The 21414-nt window shown below is 34.2% G+C and overlaps 1 protein-coding gene across 16 annotated transcripts in view; it reads right to left on the bottom strand.

Moving 5' to 3' along the window:
- Positions 1-21414, bottom strand: part of kidins220a (kinase D-interacting substrate 220a) — a 147858-nt gene that overhangs the window by 11110 nt on the left and 115334 nt on the right. For 7 of the 16 annotated variants that reach the window (XR_015513607.1, XR_015513606.1, XR_015513605.1 and 4 more), the window contains 2 exons: positions 6905-7036; positions 4850-4948 (listed from right to left, as the gene is read on the bottom strand). Coding sequence is in view for 9 of the 16 variants with exons in the window: in XM_087290792.1 (XP_087146918.1) it covers positions 4850-4948; positions 6905-7036 (231 nt within the window). In the remaining 7 variants the exon portion in view is untranslated. Of the gene's footprint in view, positions 1-4849; positions 4949-6904; positions 7037-14422; positions 14453-21101; positions 21159-21414 lie in introns of all 16 variants that reach the window. The other 9 variants (XR_015513604.1, XR_015513603.1, XR_015513602.1 and 6 more) reach the window with 2 other exon arrangements.

The following is a 21414-nucleotide window of genomic DNA, read 5'->3' on the forward strand; positions in this document are numbered from 1 at the left end:
CGCTAGCATCTGCAGCAAGGGAATGACATCCGATGCGGTACAGAGTTTGTTGTCTTAGAAATAAGTTATATTGATTACATATTATATATATTATTTACATAATGCTTTCAGCATATTATAACAGCTCGTCATCCAGTGATAAGACCAGCGATTTAGCAAAATTAACGTAAAGACGAACGGTGTTAATCTGGCAGGTTAATTTGCGAAGCACCCTCCCAATGGATATTGGATAAGATGAAATGACCAAGCATCCAGCCCAAAATATACAGCTATCTCATTGAAACTCCAAGAGATTTTACAAGAGAGAAGTTAAAGGCCTACAAGTCTTTGGATGTCAACAATTGTTTTGTGTGTGGTCATGTGCAAGAAATAATATTCCATGATTACCAGATTCAAAACTTTGTAGTGCTAAAAACCAAGGTTCTGCCTAGCCAAAGACAAGGAACTGTGCAAAGCCTGGGTAATCATCAACAAGCAAAACAACTGCATTCTGACAGCGAATTGCACCTGTACGGCAGGGTATGTGAACTTACACTTTTACATTTCGTTCTTAGTATTCAGTGTCCGCTGTTTAATTAACCATATGCTTTTAGCTGAAATCATTGCTGCAATCGAAGGTTGCATAGGTTGGTAATTCCTCTACAGACTGACAATACTCTGGGGAAGGGGCTTGGACCAAACGTAAGTTTCTGCAGATTTTGTGTGATTTGGATGTTTAGAAATGAAACTAAAGAGACAGATGTTTTTTAATTTTATTGGTAATTCCTAAAATGAAATTCAATCGTAAGTTTGGCAAGCAGTTTTGGAGAATTTGATGTTTCCCCATTCAAACAGAACGGCGAAGCATACTGCCCGAGAGGGGTTTCAAAGATTACCGATGAGTGAAATAACTTGCCTTAAAGGGTCTTTGGCTTCACTCCCAATATGTGAGCCCAAGCCTCGCGCCTTAATCTGAGATAACGAATTTGTGCACGCAAAATATGCGCTATGTAAACGGCCCATAAACAGCTACACTTCTCTTCACATTTTCTGAAGTTAACTTCAACAAAAATCCAATTTAGGCTGTTTAGGCTGAGTCGGGCTGCTGTGTTTTTGGGCGCCGGTGTCCACTTTGATAATGAGTATTGTGCTCGCATGTAATAGCTATATGTAATCGAAAGTTCTTTAGAGACTGGATATTTCATAGTAACATCTTTGTTTTATGCCCAATAATATCAAAGTAGTGTCTGTATTTCCACTTGAAGAAGAAGCCACTCTCATCAACAGATATTTCAGCTCGCGTTCTCCAACAATTTAAATGCGAAAGATCATTAACTGATGTTCCAGCGGAAAACGTGATTTAATAAAAGCTAAAATTGTTTTCTAAAATCTATATTTGTAACATAAGTAATAAAATTACACTGACTTTAGTAACTGTAAACACCCAGCTCTGCATTTAATCATTTAGTAGACACTTTTATCCAAACTGATTTATAAATGACATAAAAGGATAAAAGAAGCACTTCAAATCTCCAGAGAGCAGCAGCATATAGACGCAATGACAAGTAGTTTTTGTTTCTTTTTTATACATCAAGTCAAGCTTTATTGTCATTCTGCTACATGTGTGGAACGAAATGTCATGTCTCGCAGGACCACTGTGATGCATATTAAATAAACATAATCATAAATAAGAAAACAGCACTGGACGTAAGAGCTATTTTATACCTATACATAACTCGCATAATGGAGAGCTGACCTGTGTGAACCACACTAATAAGAACTGCACAATGTTTACCAGAACCATAGAGTGTTTATAAGAAAGAGTCTGGTGCATATGGAGAGCAAATGGGTGTGTTCGTATGCATGAGTATGATACATAAGATTACCTACATCTTATATTATTTGTAATTGTTTTATTTGGTGTTGGTTTGGTGTGCTATTTTCTTTGTAATTTTGAATATGTTGCAGTCAGATTTAGATTGAAATGTATTGTTGTTCTCACTTTTACGTGATGTATTGACTGAGCTTTTGTTAAACGATTTGTCGATAAACAATAGATTTTGTGTATTTTTTCTTATTCTTTCTGTGGGCAATCATATTAATTTGCTTTATGTTGTAGGCATATAAGGATGAGGTCATGTATGTGATTATTGTCTTATAAAGACTGTCTAACATCAAAACGTGTCTTGTGGTGATAACTTAAAATAGGCACACTACAAAAAATAGAGTTTTTTGGTTCTTGTGTGGTTTATGCTTTTGTGTAGTGCACTAACCTTGAGATTTCTACTTATTGGATGTGTGCCATTAGACTTTTTATTGTTAAAAAAAATAAACAATGCGTGTTCATACTTGTGTTTTATTTACCTTGGTTTTATTTTTTTAATTGTTTTGTCTTTTGGAAAATATTTAATTAATCAATATATATTTTAGTAGATTTAGCTATGGTTGTTGAGAATTCACACTTCATACAAAGTGTCTTTTAAAAAGGTCTCTCTGAATAATGCTAATATTAAATTAGATTGTTTGGTGTAATGTAGGCCCCGTTTACACTGCCAGTTAAATGTGACGCAATTTCGATTTTTTGCTCATATGTGACACAGATCGGATCTGTTCTATGACTGTGTAAACACGAAAAAATGCATACCTCTGCTTCAGGCCTCCTTCATATTTGGAAATAAATCAGATATAAATCAGATATGTGACAATGCATCAATGTTTGACAATGTGACAGCGCAATCATGTAAACAGGCAGATCGGATTTATTAAGGCATTCCGTTTTGTACATCATTAAACTTGCTACAATGTGGTACTCTGCAGCGGTTTAATGATGTAGAAGGAAGAGTAGAAGGAAGAGACGCTGACGCAGTAAACCTTACACATTACAAGATGTACTATATGGAAGTATTAAAGATTGTTCTGTTTTGCACAATTTTATATATATTAATATTGTATTAGCCAAATATTTTATTCATAAATGCAGATACTTCAAAACCCCTCTACTACACAGTGTCTTTATAAAAGAACTTTATGAAATCTTTTCGGATGCCCTGGCTAAAATGAAAACAAAAATTGCCCTTAAAAAATGTTAAATTTATTGGTATCATATAACTTCCCATAGCCAATATCTGTTTTATATTGATTTTGTTTTATGTTTTCACTCTTAATTTTATTTTAACTTGGATGATTTTCGTAATTGACATTTTTTTTATTTTTGTATATTATTTTGTGTTGAGCCTTCCATGTTTGATACATAATTTACAAAGTTGAAGGCCATTTTGTTGTATTAGGAATTTGTATTTCCAATAAAAAAAAATAAGTAAATAAATATGTTTTTTTTTTTTTTTTTTTTTTAAGACGATACGATAAACAACAACAACAGAGGAAACATGGGGGAGTAAAGTGGTCAGTTGCCACAATTTGCTCCTACCACACCTAAGATCTCTCTCGTACCCACAAATTCCTCTGAATGGTGGAGGACACCATTTATAAATCATAGGCACAAGCTGCGATGACAGCCCTTTCACTCCTCCTCCTCCTCAAAATCATTTTAAAGTTAGGTTTAAAGCTAAAAGCAAGACAATTTCTTCCATCATGGCTAATGTGGCACATATGCTAGACCCTGCTTTTATGCATGTGTGATATTGCAAACTGTATAGCAAGTGTCAACATATGAATCCGATATGGGTCACAATTAAACAAATTGGAATTGGGCATCAAGACCTGACAGTGGAAACGGGGCCTTAGATTTCATACTTCAGGTTCTGCTGCAACCACAGCACTCTGTTGGTAAGATCTTGTAATATTTTAAGATCATCCAATGATGCATTTATTTGAAATATTTAAAATAAAATTCAAAAATACTAATATCATAGATATTTCTTATAGGATGATATTGTGGTGATAATAATAATAAAAATAATAATAATAATAGTAGTAGTAGTAATAATAATAATAATAATAATAGTAGTAGTAGTAGTAGTAATAATAATAATAATAATAATAATAATAATAATAATAATAATAATAATAATAATTATTATAATAATAACAATAACAATAACAATATAGCTTTTGTTAGAGTTTCCAAATAAGTATTTTGTTATTGTTACATATTTAATTAAGTACAAAACCAAGTCAAAATAACAAAGCTAAAACAAACTTTCCACAATCACAGCCGTAATTACTATCCATTTAGGATTAGATTTCTCTGAGGACCCCTGAATTAAATGAAACAACACAGTAGGCAATTTATTCAACCATTTTTTTTTTACTAAGGCTGAGTGTGAAAAGATCACAAATGTGCTTGCCTTTGGGCAAGATTAAATCAGAAAAAAAGTATTTGTCATTTAGGAATGTTACCTAACCTCAGGGAAAACGAGTTCAATTTGAATAGGCCTTTAATTTTATGCAACATGGACACAAGAAAAAAAGAAATCACATGCTTCACTGTGGCATTTATGTGAAATCGCTGAATGGTCATAGTACTATGTGAAACCTTTAAGGCATGCCAATATCACAACTAGCCCCGAGTCGTTCAGATTTGGACTTGTTTCCAGCCCAAAGAATGCTACTTTCTTGTAAACGTCAAGCTATTCAGATCTTCAAGTGGACACCAAGCTCCCACTGACAATAACCCTCCTTCATCCAGAAAGCAGCCATCTTGGACCAGATGGCTGCCTGCTTGCTGGCAACACAACATTCGTTTGTATAAGCGCAAATGGAAATCTGATCAACACAGCTACATGTGTTCCTTATTTCAACCCCATCCAGCCTTCCTCAGTGTAGAGAGATTAGCCGAGCGCTAAAAATGACAAACCACAAACAGAAAGACGAGCGCTATCTGATGCGAATGAGTAGGGTTAAGTCTTACCGTTGACCTGAAGAGATGCCAGTCGCCAAAGTTCATGTTCATTTCCTTCTTCAGTTCGTCGAGGTTGCATTGAGACAGAACCCGACCGTTCACGTTGGCCTATGTTTGGGATGACAGAGTTCAATGTAAAACAATATGGCTTTTTTTTTTTTAAATGGCTGACAAACTTTTTTGTGTCAAGGGTTAATTCTCAGTTCACAATAAAGATGTTTATGTATGCAGGCTGAAGAGACACAGCTGGCAGGTTGACTAATGGAGGCATCAGAAATGTCATTGCTTTTCCTTCAGATGTTGTCCAATGGAAAGAAAGACCTCATTGTGAAACCACATGGAGCTGATAAAACTACTCTTTTCCAATAGACGATCATGGGCTAATTTACCACACCCCATGTGTCTTAGTCTTGTTTTTCCACTTTTCTTCTAAACACTGGTGCACGTCTATGATATAAAACAGGATATGATATAAAACAGGACACTAAACTGAGAGTATTCAGAAAACTCTGATCATCAGCTTCGGGAAACAAAATTAATATGTTGCAATTTGTTTGTTGAATGAAGAAGTGTCTGATCTACAATGTTAAAGGAATTGTGAATGTGGTGGATGTGAAAAGATACAGTTGAAGTCAGAATTATTATCCACCCTAAATTATTAGCCCCCATTAATTATTATCCCCCCTGAATTATTCGCCCCCCTGTTAATTTTTTCCCCAATTTCAGATATTTTCAACACATTTTTAAACATAATAGTTTTAATAACTCATCTTTAATAACTGATTTTATCTTTGCCATGATGACAGTAAATAATATTTGACTAGATATTTTTAAGACACTTCTATACAGCTTAACGTGACATTTAAAGGCTTAACTAGGTTAATTAGGTTAACTAGGCAGGTTATGGTAATTAAGCAAGTTATTGTGTAATGATGGTTTGTTCTGTCAACTATAGATCAAAAACATACAGTTTAAACGGGCTATTAATTTTGACCTAAATTTTATTTTATTTTTTAAATGTCAAACTGCTTTTATTCTAGCCAAAATAAAACAAGTAAAACTTTCTGCAGAAGAAAAAATATTATCAGACATACTGTGAAAATTGACTATCTGTGGTAAACATAATTTGGGAAATATTTAAAAAAGAAAAAACTAAAAGATGGGCTAATAATTTGACTTCAACTGTAGATCAAATGTGTTTTAAAGTTTAAATAATTTAATATAATTTATTTAAGGTGTAAACTGTTAATAAAAAAATGTTTTAAAAAATAAAATGATTGTCTGAAACTATGTTTTGTAAAAGATTCTATATAAATGGACTATTTTAACTTGATTTTTGTGGATAGCTTATCTCTTTGTGAGTTGACAACCCTGGAAAAAGGGTTCCAACTTTCATTTAGTAGGGATTATGGCCAAATGTTGATTTATTTTTGCTTGGTTTACATTCCATAGCTAGTTTATTATTATTATTATTATTATTTATTAAGAAATAAGAACTCATCTGTAGCAAGGATGCATTTAATTAATCAATTATGACGCCTTAATAATTTACCCGTTCAATTAAAAAAAAATGCTGCTTGCCATTACATGAAAAGTTAGATTTTAAGGTAAAAAAATACAAAATATTTAAATTATTTCTTTTTCACAAACATTATGTTTTTGTTTGTTTATTTCTTTGTTTGTTTATTTCTTACTTTATTTATTTCTTTTTTAATTTAAATCTTTGTGAGAATAAATGTGGCTTCTATCAAAGACATTTAAAAAAAAAAGCTACAGATCCTTAAACAATCAAAAAATAAACAAACAAATAATAAATAAATAAATAAATAAATAAATAAATAAATAAATAAAAGTAACATTGCTGGACCATATTTGTTGTAATCAATGAGAAAATGGAATTCAGTTATTTATGTTTCTTCCACTTATGATGACCAAAATAAGTAATGGAATCTGGGATCTGAAATTTTAAAGAAGCAATGGGACAATAAAGTATACTGTCATTGTGAAAGTGTCTATTAGGAACACAGTAAACTCACAAGCCAAATGTTTTGAATGGAAACATACCTTTTTGATTGTGCCGATGTACTGCTCCAGCATGCTGGAGTCCAGGCCTTGGATCTGTCTGAGCTTCTCACATACTCCATCGATGGTCAGAGAAGTGAGCAGGACCTGAGATCCACTAGAGACCACAGAGCCCTACACACATACAATAACATATTTAATGTTATTTCATAATGCATTCTGGGAAAGCATGCATGCAGTTTGGTCATGCGGTGCAAACTAAAGAAAAGGCAAAGCAGTAATCCAACACCATTACAGAGTGAGCAGTTATGGGCGAAGAAACAATGCATGATGCAACAAGAAAATGTTTGCCTGCTGAAGTCATGCATGGCAGCTATCATTACAAGACTTTGCGGGGAGTAAAATACATGTTTATTTAAAACACTTATGTGTAGATGTCAACTGTAGAGACACCGTGTGTCTTTAAATTGCTCTGTTTGTCAATAGTGACCCAGTTTGTTGTGCTGCTATGGTTAATCTTTGGTCTTTGCACTGATCTCATTAGACCAAAACCTATAATTGTGGTTAGAGCATTTAACTAACAAAACAATTCTGTAGTGATAATATAACTGAAAGGATGCATTTATTCTGCTAAAACCCACTTTATCAGGTAAGGTGTACCTGACAAATGGATTTTTAGCAGAATAAATATATACAGAACCTTAATTATTTATAGCATAAATTCATTAAGGTGCTCATCCGAGATTTTCCTCCATATTGACATGATAGCATTATGTAGTTGTTGTAGATTTGTTAGCTCCTCATTCGTCATGTGAATTTCTTTTCCAGCAGATTCCAAAGTTGCTCTACTGAACTGAGATGTGGTGACTTTTTAGTGAACTCACTGTCATGCTCAACAAACCAGTTTTGCTGGAAGCAGCCATCATATACTGATCCACTGTGGTAATAAAGGGATGGACGAGGTTAGCAACAGCACTCAGGTAGGCAGTTCGGCAATTCCCAGTTTAGACTAAAATATGCCAATAAATTCTCATCCACACCATTTCACCACCAACTGTCTGAATAGTTGATACCTGGCTAGATGGATTTAAGCATTCATGTTGTTTATGACATGTGAGAGCCATAGGGACGAAGCAATCACCTGGGTGCCACAGACTTCTCAATTCCCACAGATAGGAGCTCCAGAAGCATAAAAGGAGGAGTGATGACAAGAGGTTTGGTTTTGGATTCTGTTTAGATGTCAGTCATCTTTAAGGAGCTGCTGCCGCACATTTGCTTTAAAACATTTGGCAGTTCCCGCTTTCTTCTTTCTTTTTTTAACCTTGTTACAAGCCAAATTCTGACCTTGTTATCCAAATGTTGCAGCAAAAATCAAGACTAATCAGACCAGACAGCCTTTTACCATTCTTTTGTTGTCCAGTTTGGGTGAAACCTTGAATCTAGTGCCATTTACACTTGTGCATTTTTAATTTGAAAACTGCATTTTAGAAATAAAAAAGCTCTTTGTCCAGTCTGGCGTTTTTTATTTGCTTCAGAAAAGTAATCTCCATAATCCACGTCCGCACTTTTCAACCTAAAACGCATAATACCTGACCATTCACTGTCACAGGACAAGCCCATGTTTAACCAGAATCAGTTCTTGCCGTTTACTGGTTGTGTAATAGTCATACAAGAGAGGCTTGACGAATCTGGGAACAATACACAATAGTCCAGACAATCAGTTTGAGTGATTGTTGAAAGATGCACCAACGTTTTAAAAAGTTTGTGTTTTGGTCTGTATATACTGAAATGGAGCACTTCCAAACTAAATGGGGGTCTTTGGTATTTTCAATGCACTTTGTTTAAAGACGGCAGGCATAACCGTACGTTCACACCGAAAGCGGCGAGAGCGTCAAAGTAGCCGGAAGTCATTTATTTTCAATGAGAGCCAGCGGCGATAAGCGGCGAGAAGCAGCGCGGTGCGTCTTCTCCGGTGAGGGCGTCGAGGAGAGATGAAATCAAGTCAACTTTATGGTAATGAGCTATGATGCAGTTTGGCGGCAAACAATCAGAATGAAGACGTCCACCGCTTGATAGGAGTTCAGAGAACACAGACCTGTGAACTTTGGTTCCGATCACAGTTGTTTCCAAGGGTTTGATGATTGCGGTCCCCAGATTCCCAATTATTTACAATGTTTTCTTACAGGAACATGCATTAAATAACTTACACGCGCAATAACTGATGTTCATTAATGTTATATAAATTTATCTTTAAAAAGCGGGACTCTCACGCAACGTGACAATACAAAACAGTATAGCTGCTTTAGGATATTTCAGACATATGGACACATATTGGATTAAAAGAGCAAAGCCACACCACATGCAACTTGATCTTCCATTGTTATATGAATTTGATAAGACGTGCACAACATTTTCACGCTAGAAACATGTTTTATGCAGGCATGTAACTAATATGCTGCAACGGCTCCTTTAAATACGAGATTAAGGTAGCGAGTTTTGACGCTCTCGCCGCCAGAGCTGAAGGCAGACAGCGTTGTCGCCAGGGTGGCCAGAGCGACCTTGGACGCTTTCGCCGCTTTCGGTGTGAACGTACGGTAACAATAACAACATATGCATTTTAAAACAAACATGCACTAGTGTAAACAGCACCTCAGAGTGCTTTTGTTATCTGACAGTAGCGTCAGTGATAACTCTTCTGTTGCTGTAGCTCATCTGCTTTAAGCTTTAACGTGTTGGGTTCAGAGATGATCTTCTTCAGACCTCGGTTTTAACAAGTAGTTATTTGTGTATAACCTTTAACTAATGCTCACTGGTTACATCCTCTTTTTCAGATCATTCTATGTTAACTCTAGAGATTGTTTTGTGTAGATCAGCTTCTGAAATACTCAGACCAAACCCATCTGGCACCAACAACCATGACATGTTCAAAGTCACTTAAATCGCCTTTCTACCCCATTCTGATTCTTGGTTTCGGCAGATCATCTTGACCAAGTCCACATGCCTAAATGCCTTGAGTTGTTGCCATGTGATTGGCTGGATGCATAGGGCTGTACCTAATAAAGTGAGTATATTATGTTAATTTAATCCACATGGACTTGCTCAATTTGTAAAGTTATGTCCATAAATCACACAGTATTTGCATTGTACAAGAGGGTTCTTCATATGAATATGACTGAGCATTGTATCTATATCTGAGACAGCCTGCATGGGAAGCAATGACTATCATGAGCAGCCAAAGAAATAAAACAATGTCCATAAATCATGACTTTTTTTCATTGCAAATGTGTGCTATTGATTCTCAACACCAACTGTTTTCACCTAAAATATTTGTCTCAAGTCCTATTCATCATTAGAAGGCATGTTTACAATGAACAGAAAATATAAGAAATAGGAAAAAAAATTAGTGCCTTGAGAGCTGATTGGGTGAAAGTCCAGAATTCTAGAAAAGCAGCAGCCAATCAGAAAGAGCCTTTCAATACATTTTCACTATATTCACAATTAATATGCATCTGACCACAGTGAAGTAACCAGTTACAGATACTCAAATTACTGAGTAGTTTTTCTCAGGAATTGTACTTTACTTTTACTTGTGTATAGGGCTGGGCGACAAAATCAGTATTGGTATTTATCGACTGAACACCATTGTCAATAACGATAAAAAAAAAGTTTAGTATGAAGTTTTGGTATTAAGTGCTATAGTTTTATTAAAATGTGGCTGTTGAGCACGCACCTTGAAAGAAGTGCCAATAAGCTTATGGTGTAAGTTTGTCAATTCCAATGGAGGCACAAGACTAGGGAGCGACACGCACATGGTGTGCAAGCGGCATGCACGCACATTTTCCAGGCACACCTAGTTAAAAAACATCTAAATTTTCCAGAATGCCACGAGTGCACTGCGAATCATGTAAGTACAACTAACCAATCTGTCTACCACATTGTATGTTATATACACATTTTAGTAACGTAGACTAACTACCTCAGACAAACACAGAGCACTCATCCACTGAAGTGCTTTTTTTATTTTCTTCATAAACTTCAACAGTATTAGAGCTGCAGCAATGATTTGTCCGTTTGTCATCCTCTGAGAAAATGGTTGATGATGTCTATTTACTAAAAAAGACGACTGTGGAGCGCAGAGCTCAAAGCTCATTGAAAATTATGAACGTATCCACTGACTTATCTGCGATCTTTGAGTTGGGTCATCGCCACCTTAGGTCAGAAAAACATGCACCAAAATGAGTGCCGTATAGCAGCAGTGAGCAGATTGAAAACGAAAGAGTGTAAGGATGTCGCTAGAATGGCTTTTTTGGGTACTTTTTTTGTGCATCCCAGCCACTAGCTCCCATCTGAAAGAGTTTTTAGCACGGGGTAATTTATAATGTTGCAACATGTATTTGAATAATGATGGTTAGTTCCTTTACTTGAAAGCTCAGATTAGATTATCATAGTTTGTGTTGTTTACAGAGTTTGAGGTTTACTGTATCATTATTATTCACACTTGATAGTTTGCTTTGATTGTTCAGCATTTACACTTTACCATTGCACACACTTTGTAACATTTTATTAATAAAATTTGTATTTATTATAAACTTATTCATAAGTTTAAGAGTCTCATTAACATTTGTTTATTTTATGATAAAGAGATAGTTTGTTAAAATATTTTTGACTATTAAAAGCATCTGCCTTAGAAATGTTGGTAAATTAAAATAAAATGGCTAAATAAAAATATATTTTCCAGAATGCATTATTAAAAAAATTTCAATAATTATTAATATCGAATGATATAAAACATATCATGATCATTTTTAGCTGTATCGCCCAGCCCTTGAGTACATTTTTATTTTTGTATCAGTATTTTGACTGCAATATATTTTTTTCTTGTCTAAAGCGATTGGTCAAGCAGACTAATTATTTCAGTGATTCCCATCCAATCAAACCACACAGAAAAATCACATCAGAAAGAACAACCTCAAGACACAGACGCTTTACAACTGCAGCAAACATACAGTGTGGAATCATTCAAATTAAAAGACGAAAATGGTTACACACAATGATCAAGACTGTATAAACTGCATGTCACTGATAAGAAGACGAAGATACCTACTGAAAGATGACTGAAATTGCCCTTAATAATTGAAATTGCCCTGAAATTGACCTTTAATAATAACTAAATGCACTACATAATTTTAAATTTTCAAACACATGCACAAATTGAACGTGCTCTGTGTGAGCTTGGTTTGCTGGAAACTCATAGCTTGTTAGTCAGGGTTCAAAGTGTAAAACCTAAGCATAAACATTTTGTTAAGGATAACATACTCTTGAGTACTTTTAGAAGGGCTACTTTTTACTCATACTTTGAGTAGTATTTAAAACAGATATGTTTATTTAAATGGAATACATTTTTTGGCAAGTAATGTTACTTTTATTCGAGTATTTTTCACTAAACACTGATGTAATGGAGACCAGCTAGCAAAGTGCTATGCAAGTAACCCTCGCTTTGCTGATCTCTAAAGGTGCTTTAGCGACATATGCTAGAGGTCATGGTCTTTAACCTCCTTGTTAGCGCAACCGACTCCCATACAAAGAATTGCCAGTTTTCTATCCCAGCTCAGAGCGAGTTGGGTGCAGTAGGATCGGTAGTTAACACATGGGGGCTCATTTGGGAAAGGAGTGAGGTTTAGAGGGGTGAGTGTAATGGAGAGCAGCTAGTAAATTGCTATGTAGGTAAACCTCACTCCTCTGACCTCTAAAGGTACTCTAGCGACAGATGCTAGAGGCCATGGTCTTTAGCCTACTTGTTAGAGCAACCGACTCCCATGCAAAGAATCGCCAGTTCGATCCCAGCTCAGACCAGGTTGGATGCAGTAGGACCGGTGGGTTACACTGATTTGCATTCAAATTCAAACAAGCTGATGTTAAAGTTTAACTTGACTTCGATTAAAATTGTATAATAAACCTTAAGTTGTATTCTATTTCTGACAGAGATCTGACAGAGACGAAAATTAAGCTGTAAGGGACTGAAGTACAGTGTGTTCAATGTATTGTCCTACTATTTAATAACATGCTGATAAAATGTTCTTTCAAAAAAAAAACAAAAAAAAAAAACATTTCATTTGACATTTTTGAGTTGACAAACTACGTTTTTGAAAGTTGTGAGTTAAGGATTTTAAGATAATTTATATATTGTGTTCCAGGCCCATAGCCAGGGTGGATTTGGTTGATTCAAAAGAACTAACCCTCACTGACAAAGGTCCAAATGATAAAAGGTGAAAATAACCCATCAAAAAAGGCTTTAAGACCAAGCAGAATCCTCTGTTGGCGGTCACTTCAGTGTGACTTCAGCTAATCAGTTTTGGTCAATGAAAAACAAATATGTTTCATGTTTCCAACATCTAGCTGTGCAAGAAAACATACAATCTGATGTAAGTGAAGTCCTCTTTTGCTACTGTAGTGTTTTTGAATAAAGAAAACTTTTTACAAGTAACTTTTATTCTAAATTTTGGATCTTATTCTTGAAACAAAAAATGACCAATAAAAAGGTGTGAAGCACCAAAAGTGGCCCATATTAAAATTAATTTAAATACTATTTTGGCTATTGTTGTTATCTATGACCTTTCAAGTTTACTTTACAAGAGAGGCAATAAAAATTGTGAAGCTCTACATTATTATATTGTTATAATAATAATAATAATAATAATAATAATAATAATAATAATAATAATAATAATAATAATAATAATTATTATTATTATTATTATTATTATTATTTGTATTTATTTATTATTATTTATTATTTTTTTATTTTTATATATTTATTTATATTTTTTTAAATAGACAAGTTCTGACTGAGGAAAGTTGAATATGCTGGCCAGTTCTGTTATTTGCCTAATAAAGGACAGAAAACTACAGATTTTAAGTGATTCTTTTGTTTTTTTTTTCTAATTATGTATGATGTCTGAAATTTGTATTTTTTAAAAATAAGCATTATATTCATATTTCTTTATTATAAATCTTTAGGAAATATATTTGGTACATCAAAAAATGTGGTTATGCTGACCAGTACAAAATACAGCCTAAAATGTCACTCAAATGCAGTACTTACATTTTAAAATTAAATAAAAATTGAGGCTTAAAACTAAAAAAAGATCCACTTTTTGAGAAAAAAGAACCACCCCTTTTTCAGGCTGGCTACGGGCCTGTGTTCCACTCTACAAAGACCATCTGCATGTGTCTACAGGCTGAAAAAGGTATAGAGAATGATATCTTTCACATTTCAATGAAATTGCAATGAATTGAAAACTAAAAATAAATAAATAAATTTAAAAGCATTTCAAACATAGCACACATTCAAGAAGTTGTAATTGTGCTTTTTAGTCCATTCTGGAGCAGGACAGCATGTGATTTTCGATTGTTCACATACTTTTGGCCACAGAAATTTCAGAATGACAGAACTGGCTGTTCATTTTGTTCTGGTTTTAAATGAAGCAAGCCAAAATGAGCAGGAGATCTGAAAACCACACAGTAAAACATGACAAAACAGAAGGGTTTAAACATTTGTACCTGCTTCATTCTGAAGGGCTGAGATTTAATCTGGGAGTGACAGAGGAGAGAGGACGAGAGGAAAGAAGAAGGGATTAGGTCACATGCTTCAGTCATCATTGAATCAAGCATACACACAACAACATTTATAACAGATGCTATTTCACAGAATCCAACCTGCACAGATTTCACAGTAATGATCTGATCAAGCCAATCAAACAGAGAACTTCAGATGGGCATTCTTGGAGAACAGACACGAAAAGCAGAAACAGAGAGGCCTTTTCACAACTCCACGACAGAAAAAAAAGAAGTTGCTGTTTTTGTTAATTCAGAGTACTTGAAAAGCACCAGCCAATCAGAAATAGCCTATAATAAATATTGACTTACTAATAGTTTTCACCAATTTGCTAAAACTTGATTTGCATTTAGATACAAACAAGATGATGGTAAAATTGCATTTGATTCCAATGACATAATATAGTTTAAAGCTGAAACAGGGAGAACTTCACAAGTTGTTCAATTGAGAATATTTAAAAAGCAGCAGCCAACCAGAAACTGCCTATATGATTCACTAAATTTATTAATATTAATCAGCTGTTCGCTAAAAAATGATCTTTCAGGTTTGAACTAGCCAACATTAAAGCGATAGTTCAGTCAAAAATGAAAATTCTGTAATCATTTACTCTCCCTTCATTTGTTCCAAACCTGTATGAGTTTCTTTCTTCTGGAATACAGAAAGGAAAATATTTTGAAGACAGCTGAAAACCTGTAATCATTGACTTCCATAGTATTCAATCCAGAATTCTAAATATGTACCGCTATATACATTTCTGAAGAGCGCCAAATACGTCCCAGGAGGTACGTTTGTTTTTTTTGTTTTTTGCAGTTTTTGTTTTCACGAATCCACGAGAGGCTGCTGTGTACCCTTTTTAAGATCTCAAATTTCTCTCAAGAGCAATTTTGTCAGCTATTCTCGCATAAATCCACTAAATAAGGCCGCTGTTGACTGACTAACTGACTGACCGAATGACTGACTGACCCACCCTCCTCCTTCCCTAAACCCAACTAATAGTGTTTTCAAAAGCACAGATTGACCCGCCCACCCACTTCCCTAAACCCAACAGTTAATGACCAACCTAAATGACGTGACGGCAGCCATATTGTGTCAGACTACGCACCACACACCACACTAATTAGTGGAGAGGAGAAAGAGTGATGAAGCCATTTATGAAATGGCGATGTTTAGGAGGATACGATGGACAGAGGCCAGTGGGCAAATTTGGCCAGGAAACCCCTACTCTTTTCGAAGGAAATTCTGAGATTTTTAACAACCACAGAGAGTCAGGACCTCGCTTTAACGGCACTCACTGAGCAACATTGAGTCCCCTTCACTATACTGGGGTGTTAGGACCCACACAGATCAGAGGTTGAGCACCCCCTTGCTGGCCTCACTAACACCACTTCTGGCAACAACCTAGCTTTCCCATATAGCAAGGAGTGACTGTAAGACGCGGTACATAGTGATAAATAGACGTTGTTTTTCAAACAGAGTCTGCACATGCGGTTTGAAGCAAAGCGCAAGATGAACACTTTACCGACATATACACATAATTATAATAATAATAATGATAATAACATCTAAACATGTCAATCTTGTGGCTACATAATTCCCAATCTCCAGAAATGTATATAGGGATACAGTTTCTGAATGAGCATACTGTATGTTGATAGTATTTGTTTTCTCTATCATAGATGTCAGTGGTTACAGAATTTTTTATTTATTTTTTTTTTTTTGTTATCTTCAACAGAAGAAAAAAAATGAGACAGTTTTAAAATCATTTGAGGGTGAGTTTTAAAACTCATCATCACAAACATTTTGAAACTGTGAGCCAATTGTCCTTTTTGGGTGAACTATCCCTTTAAATGTTGAGCTTGACTTTGAGTCAGTTTATATAACAGACCTTTAAAAAGCCTCAGAGGAATAAAAGAGGATTTTCCATGATTTAAAAAAGTTCAATAATTCAGAATACATTCAATGCAGCGGCCAATCAGAAACCACCTATGAATAAATATTGGCTATTCTCACTAATACTTTTCACCAGTTTGCTAAAACCGGATTTGCATTCAGATTCAAACAAGATAATGGTTAAAAATTACACTTTGATTCAAATGACATGATACAGCTGAAACAGAGAGGACTTTTCACAACTCCATGACAAGAAGTTGTTTAATTTAGAATACCTAAAAAGCAGCAGCCAATCAGAAATAGCCTATGAATAAATATTGGCTACTACTTTTCACCTGTTTACTAAAAGCCAATTTGAATTTAGATTCAATCAAGTTGATGTTAAAGTCGAGATGACTTTGAATCCGTTTATATAATAGGCCTTTAAAAAGCCAAAACTGTGAGAACTTTTAGACTACATAAAAATAAATAAATTGTTTAATCTTGAATACTTGAAAAGCAGCAGCCAATCACAATAGCCTATGAATAAATATTGGCTAACAGCTTTCACCTGTTTGCTAAACACTGATTTGCATTTAGATTCAAACAAGCTGATGTTAAAGTTGAGCTTTGATTCGATTTATATAACAGGCCTCAGAAAAACTGCAACAGATTAACAAGCCCACAAGTTGTTCAATTCAGATAAATTGAAAAGTCACAGCCAATCAGAAATTTCCTATAAAGAAGTATTCGCTACACTAATTGATATTATTTAGATAAGCATACAGATTCAAACATGTTCTAGTTATACTTGACTTTGAATCAATTTATATAATCAACTTGAAAACATCTGAAATGAAGAGGACTTTTTTCACGACAAGAAGAAGTTGTTTAATTCCAAAACGGCTCCACCCTGATGGGCGAGTGTTTCGAGCAGGCCGATAAGAGTGTAATTAGCGGTAGGAGGAAACAGACGTGCTCGCTGAAGGAAGCGGCTCTCTCTGCTGATAAGAGCGGCCTCATTGAGCGCCCCGTCCCAGCACCGCTGATGCTAATCCAGCCAGACTCTGATAGCAGCAGTCTTTCACACCATGCAGAACAAAGCAGCGATGGGGGGACAGAGCAGAGAGCGGATCAAATGATGAAAGAGCAAAACAGCAGAGCTAAAGGAAGGTGGGCAGAAAACGAAGAGAGAAAATCCAGAGGCAAAGCTTGACTCCGGCAAAGACAGAGGTGCACAATATGAGGGCAGAGCTGATGTTTGGGGATGTAATCTGTCTAATTTGAGAAGATTAAATGACCTCAGTGAGTCAATATTTGGCTTTTTTGAGATTATCAAAAATTCAGCAATTGCTTATTTGGTAAGATAAAGATCATTTAACTGCCCATAGTATTGAATGTTTAAAATAGGAATAGGGTTTTCAGCACTGTTGGTAGCAGCTAGCTTCACTACATTTTATTTTCAGTAGCTCAGCAGCAATACAATGTAGCTTTTCCAGTAAATAGCTACTTTTTTTTAGCAAGTTGATAATAGTTAAATAGGTTGTTTGCACTTACGTGGTTCTGGTGATGCACGAAATTTAGATGAAGGGCAGGAAGTACAAATCTATTTTTAAAATTAATTGAATTAATAGATTCCTAACCAATCTTGGTTTATTATTCCAAACTATTTTTTTTTTCTTTTTTGTCAAAATTGGTAGTCTTTTGTTCCTTTGTTTTTTTGTTCCTTTCTTTTGTTCACATTTATTCATGTTTGTGTAATATACACCTTAGTAAAAAAATAAAATAAAAGTAGCTTTATTGTTCCCAGCTATTCTTAGAAAGCAAATTGTAATGTAGCTACATTGTAAAAAAAAAATATCTGTAGATTAACAGTTTCCGCATTTTCTGATTCACAATTTTTTTTTCAGTTTTCCGATCTCTGTTCTGTTAACTTTTGACGTAGAATATTCATCTCTACAATAAACAAAGTGACTTTTATTGACATTTTATTGACCAGTTTGAAATAATGTAATGTATAATAAATAATATATAGAGAAATAAGTCTGTAAAGTTAAATAAAATGTACTGACAGTTCATATTAAGCTTTTGTACCATAATATACAACACCAACCCAGTCACAGATAAAATATAACTTTAAACTATTTAAAAAATGTTTAAAAAGTCACTTTTTTGATTTTTACAATTTAAAACATTATTGAAAAAAGTTCAAGGTCCCATAAAGCAATTAAAAAGCATAAATAAACAGGGAAAATAAAAACATGAATGACTAATTGCAGATGTTTTTTTACAGTGTAGCTACTGTTTTAGAAGTGTAGTTTGACAGTAGCTTAGTTTTACCTGATGAGCACCTTGTAGCTAATTACGCTAGAGTTTCAGAGTATCTTCCCCAACACAGGGCTTCAGGCATTAAAACAATTCATCAAGCATCATTTGATCATTTGACATTAAAAGACTCCATTTAAAAATCTCAGTGCATGCTCAAAAATACTAATTAATTGTCATTTTAAACCTTTTTTCTTTGCCACAATCCTTCAAACAACTATAACCCATTTATTAGATAAGACACATCTAAAATGTTCAAACATAATGAAATTTAGCATGATCTCTTCTTTTATTAAATCAACATGTCAGAAAATGTAAGCGGTTTCATTTTTACATTCATGAAAAACAATTTTGCCCATATTTTGCTATTTATTGTGATAAAATTCACTTGCATTTAATAAACTTTCTATGTATTTAAATTGCAAGTTTAATTGATGCTGAGACCAAAATGTGTGTTTGATTTTCCAGATTCCATGAGAACTGAATGGTTTCATTAATTTTGGTATGTAAAACTTTGAAGCTGCAGCTCATTTTTGATGCTTTCTTAGTTTTTTATCAGCTTTTTCTTTTAATTTTGATCAGTTTCTAGCAATAACATTCAAATAATCATCTTATCATTAAGAAAAGCCAGAATCAACATATTCTTTACACTAATAATAACTAAAGGTTCATTACCTCTTATTAAATAAAGATTCTTTATCCGCATCGATGGTTTCATTAGGACATTAAAGGGATAGTTCACCCCATAGTTACAATATCTTCACCGTTCAGTTGGACTCACATAGTTCTGACCTTTTACGAATTTCTATCTTTTGTTGAACACAAAACAAGATGTTCTGATGAATGTTGTAAAAAACAGCCATCAACATTCATAGTAGGAACAAAATAAATACTATGTGTGTCAGGGTTCCTGGTTCCATGTGCTTTCTGTGTTGTTTTCCCATGCCCCAGTATTCCATGTGGGTTTATTTATGTCATGTGATCCCTTTGTTCTAGTTCCACAATTATCAATGTTTAGTTCCACCTGTGTTACATCACTGTATGTATTCAGTTCCATTAGTTCTTATGTATTTATACCCCTAGTTTGGTTTAGTTCCTTGTCTGGTATTGATCGTCATTCTGATGAATTGTCTTTTTACATTTTACAATAGATCTTTCTTTGTGTTCAATGGAAGAAAAATTCAAACAAGCGTAAAATGAGCAAATGATGACATAATTTTAATTTTTTTTCTGTTCACAGGAATCTTACAAAAATAAAAATGCTCTTTACAGTTGAAAATTATTCTTAATATAAAAAAACATTTTTGCTTAATACTACACCGTAAAACCCAATAAGTTAAGGTAACTCAAATAAACTAAGAAAACCGATTGCAACAAACCATTTAAGTTCAAAAACTAATCATAATGGGGAATCTGAGTAAACAAAGCATTTGGAGCACAGTAAAACTCGATAAATGAAGAGAATTCAAACCAATTGAGTACTGTAAAACCCAATAAGTTAAGGCAATTCAAACCGTTTAAGGAATCTGAGTGCTACAAACCATTTGAGTTAAACTAATCTACATGAGTACTGTTAATTTACTTCATTTAAGTTGAAGTAATGAGGTATTTAATTAACCCATTACCTTCAACACTGAGTTCAAAACTGTTTTCAATTGAGTAGAATGAACTTTCAGTAAATTTTGAGTTAACTACACTCATTTCATTTGATAAAGTTGACTGTTGGGTATTACAGTGTATGGAAAGTCTTTAAATATTTTATATTTGCTTTTATTTTCTATTGCATAAAATCTATTTCTCTATAATTTACATACTTATAGTTATTTTTGTGATTATTTATAAGTCAGGGGTGGTTGTGTAAGCATTTCACTGCATATCATACTGTGTATGACTCTGTAAGTGACAAATAAAACTCTTTTTATTATTAATTATTTATTTATTATTTTGTTTTATTGAAACATTTTGTTTCAGAAGGAATACATTCATTTTCAAATAAAATGTTCACTACTTACTGAAAGGTTCTGTAGAACCAAAAATTTAAGGCATCACTACAAATGCCTTTTTTGAAACCATCATTTTTAAGCGAGAACTCAACACACACACTTCATTGAGATGCAACTTCAGCCACTGCACTCTTTTACAAATTGATTTTGTAATGCACTTAATTCAAACATGCACTGAAATATTAAATGAAAAATGAAAACAGAGAAACTGAGATCCAGCATTTGTATCTCTGAACACTTAAGATTTGTTCAACCTTTACATCAAGCTTTAGATTTTAAGCAGCGTAGACAGAAACAAAACAGCCAGATAAATGTAGCATGCCACCAGCATTATAAGTGTATATGTGTGTGTATGTGTGTTTTCAGGCAATGCCTTTACTGCATCTTTTACATATACGAGCACATACATACACACTGCCAAAGTTACCATAGAAGGGGATGTAGGAGAGGGAAGACCCTCACTGGAGTCCTCTCTGATTACATCCTGATGAAAGGAGACAGTGGGGATGACAGAGGAAGAGCCAGAGGATAGAAGACACTCACAGAACAAACACCTTTAGTATGGACATTTAGTATGGACGGGGGAAATGACATGAATCAGGCATACGATTGACAAGAATTATGAAAGGTTTTGCAAATGTTGCTGTAATTCTGTAATTTCTGAAGTTTAAGAAGTCCAATGGGTTTTGAAAGGGAGTGTTTGTTCTCTTGAAATAGCTAGTCAGAAATCATAAAGATTA

This window comes from Danio rerio, chromosome 17 (assembly GCF_052040795.2).
Source record: "Danio rerio strain M-AB ecotype USA chromosome 17, GRCz13ab, whole genome shotgun sequence".
Taxonomy (NCBI): Eukaryota; Metazoa; Chordata; class Actinopteri; order Cypriniformes; family Danionidae; genus Danio; species Danio rerio.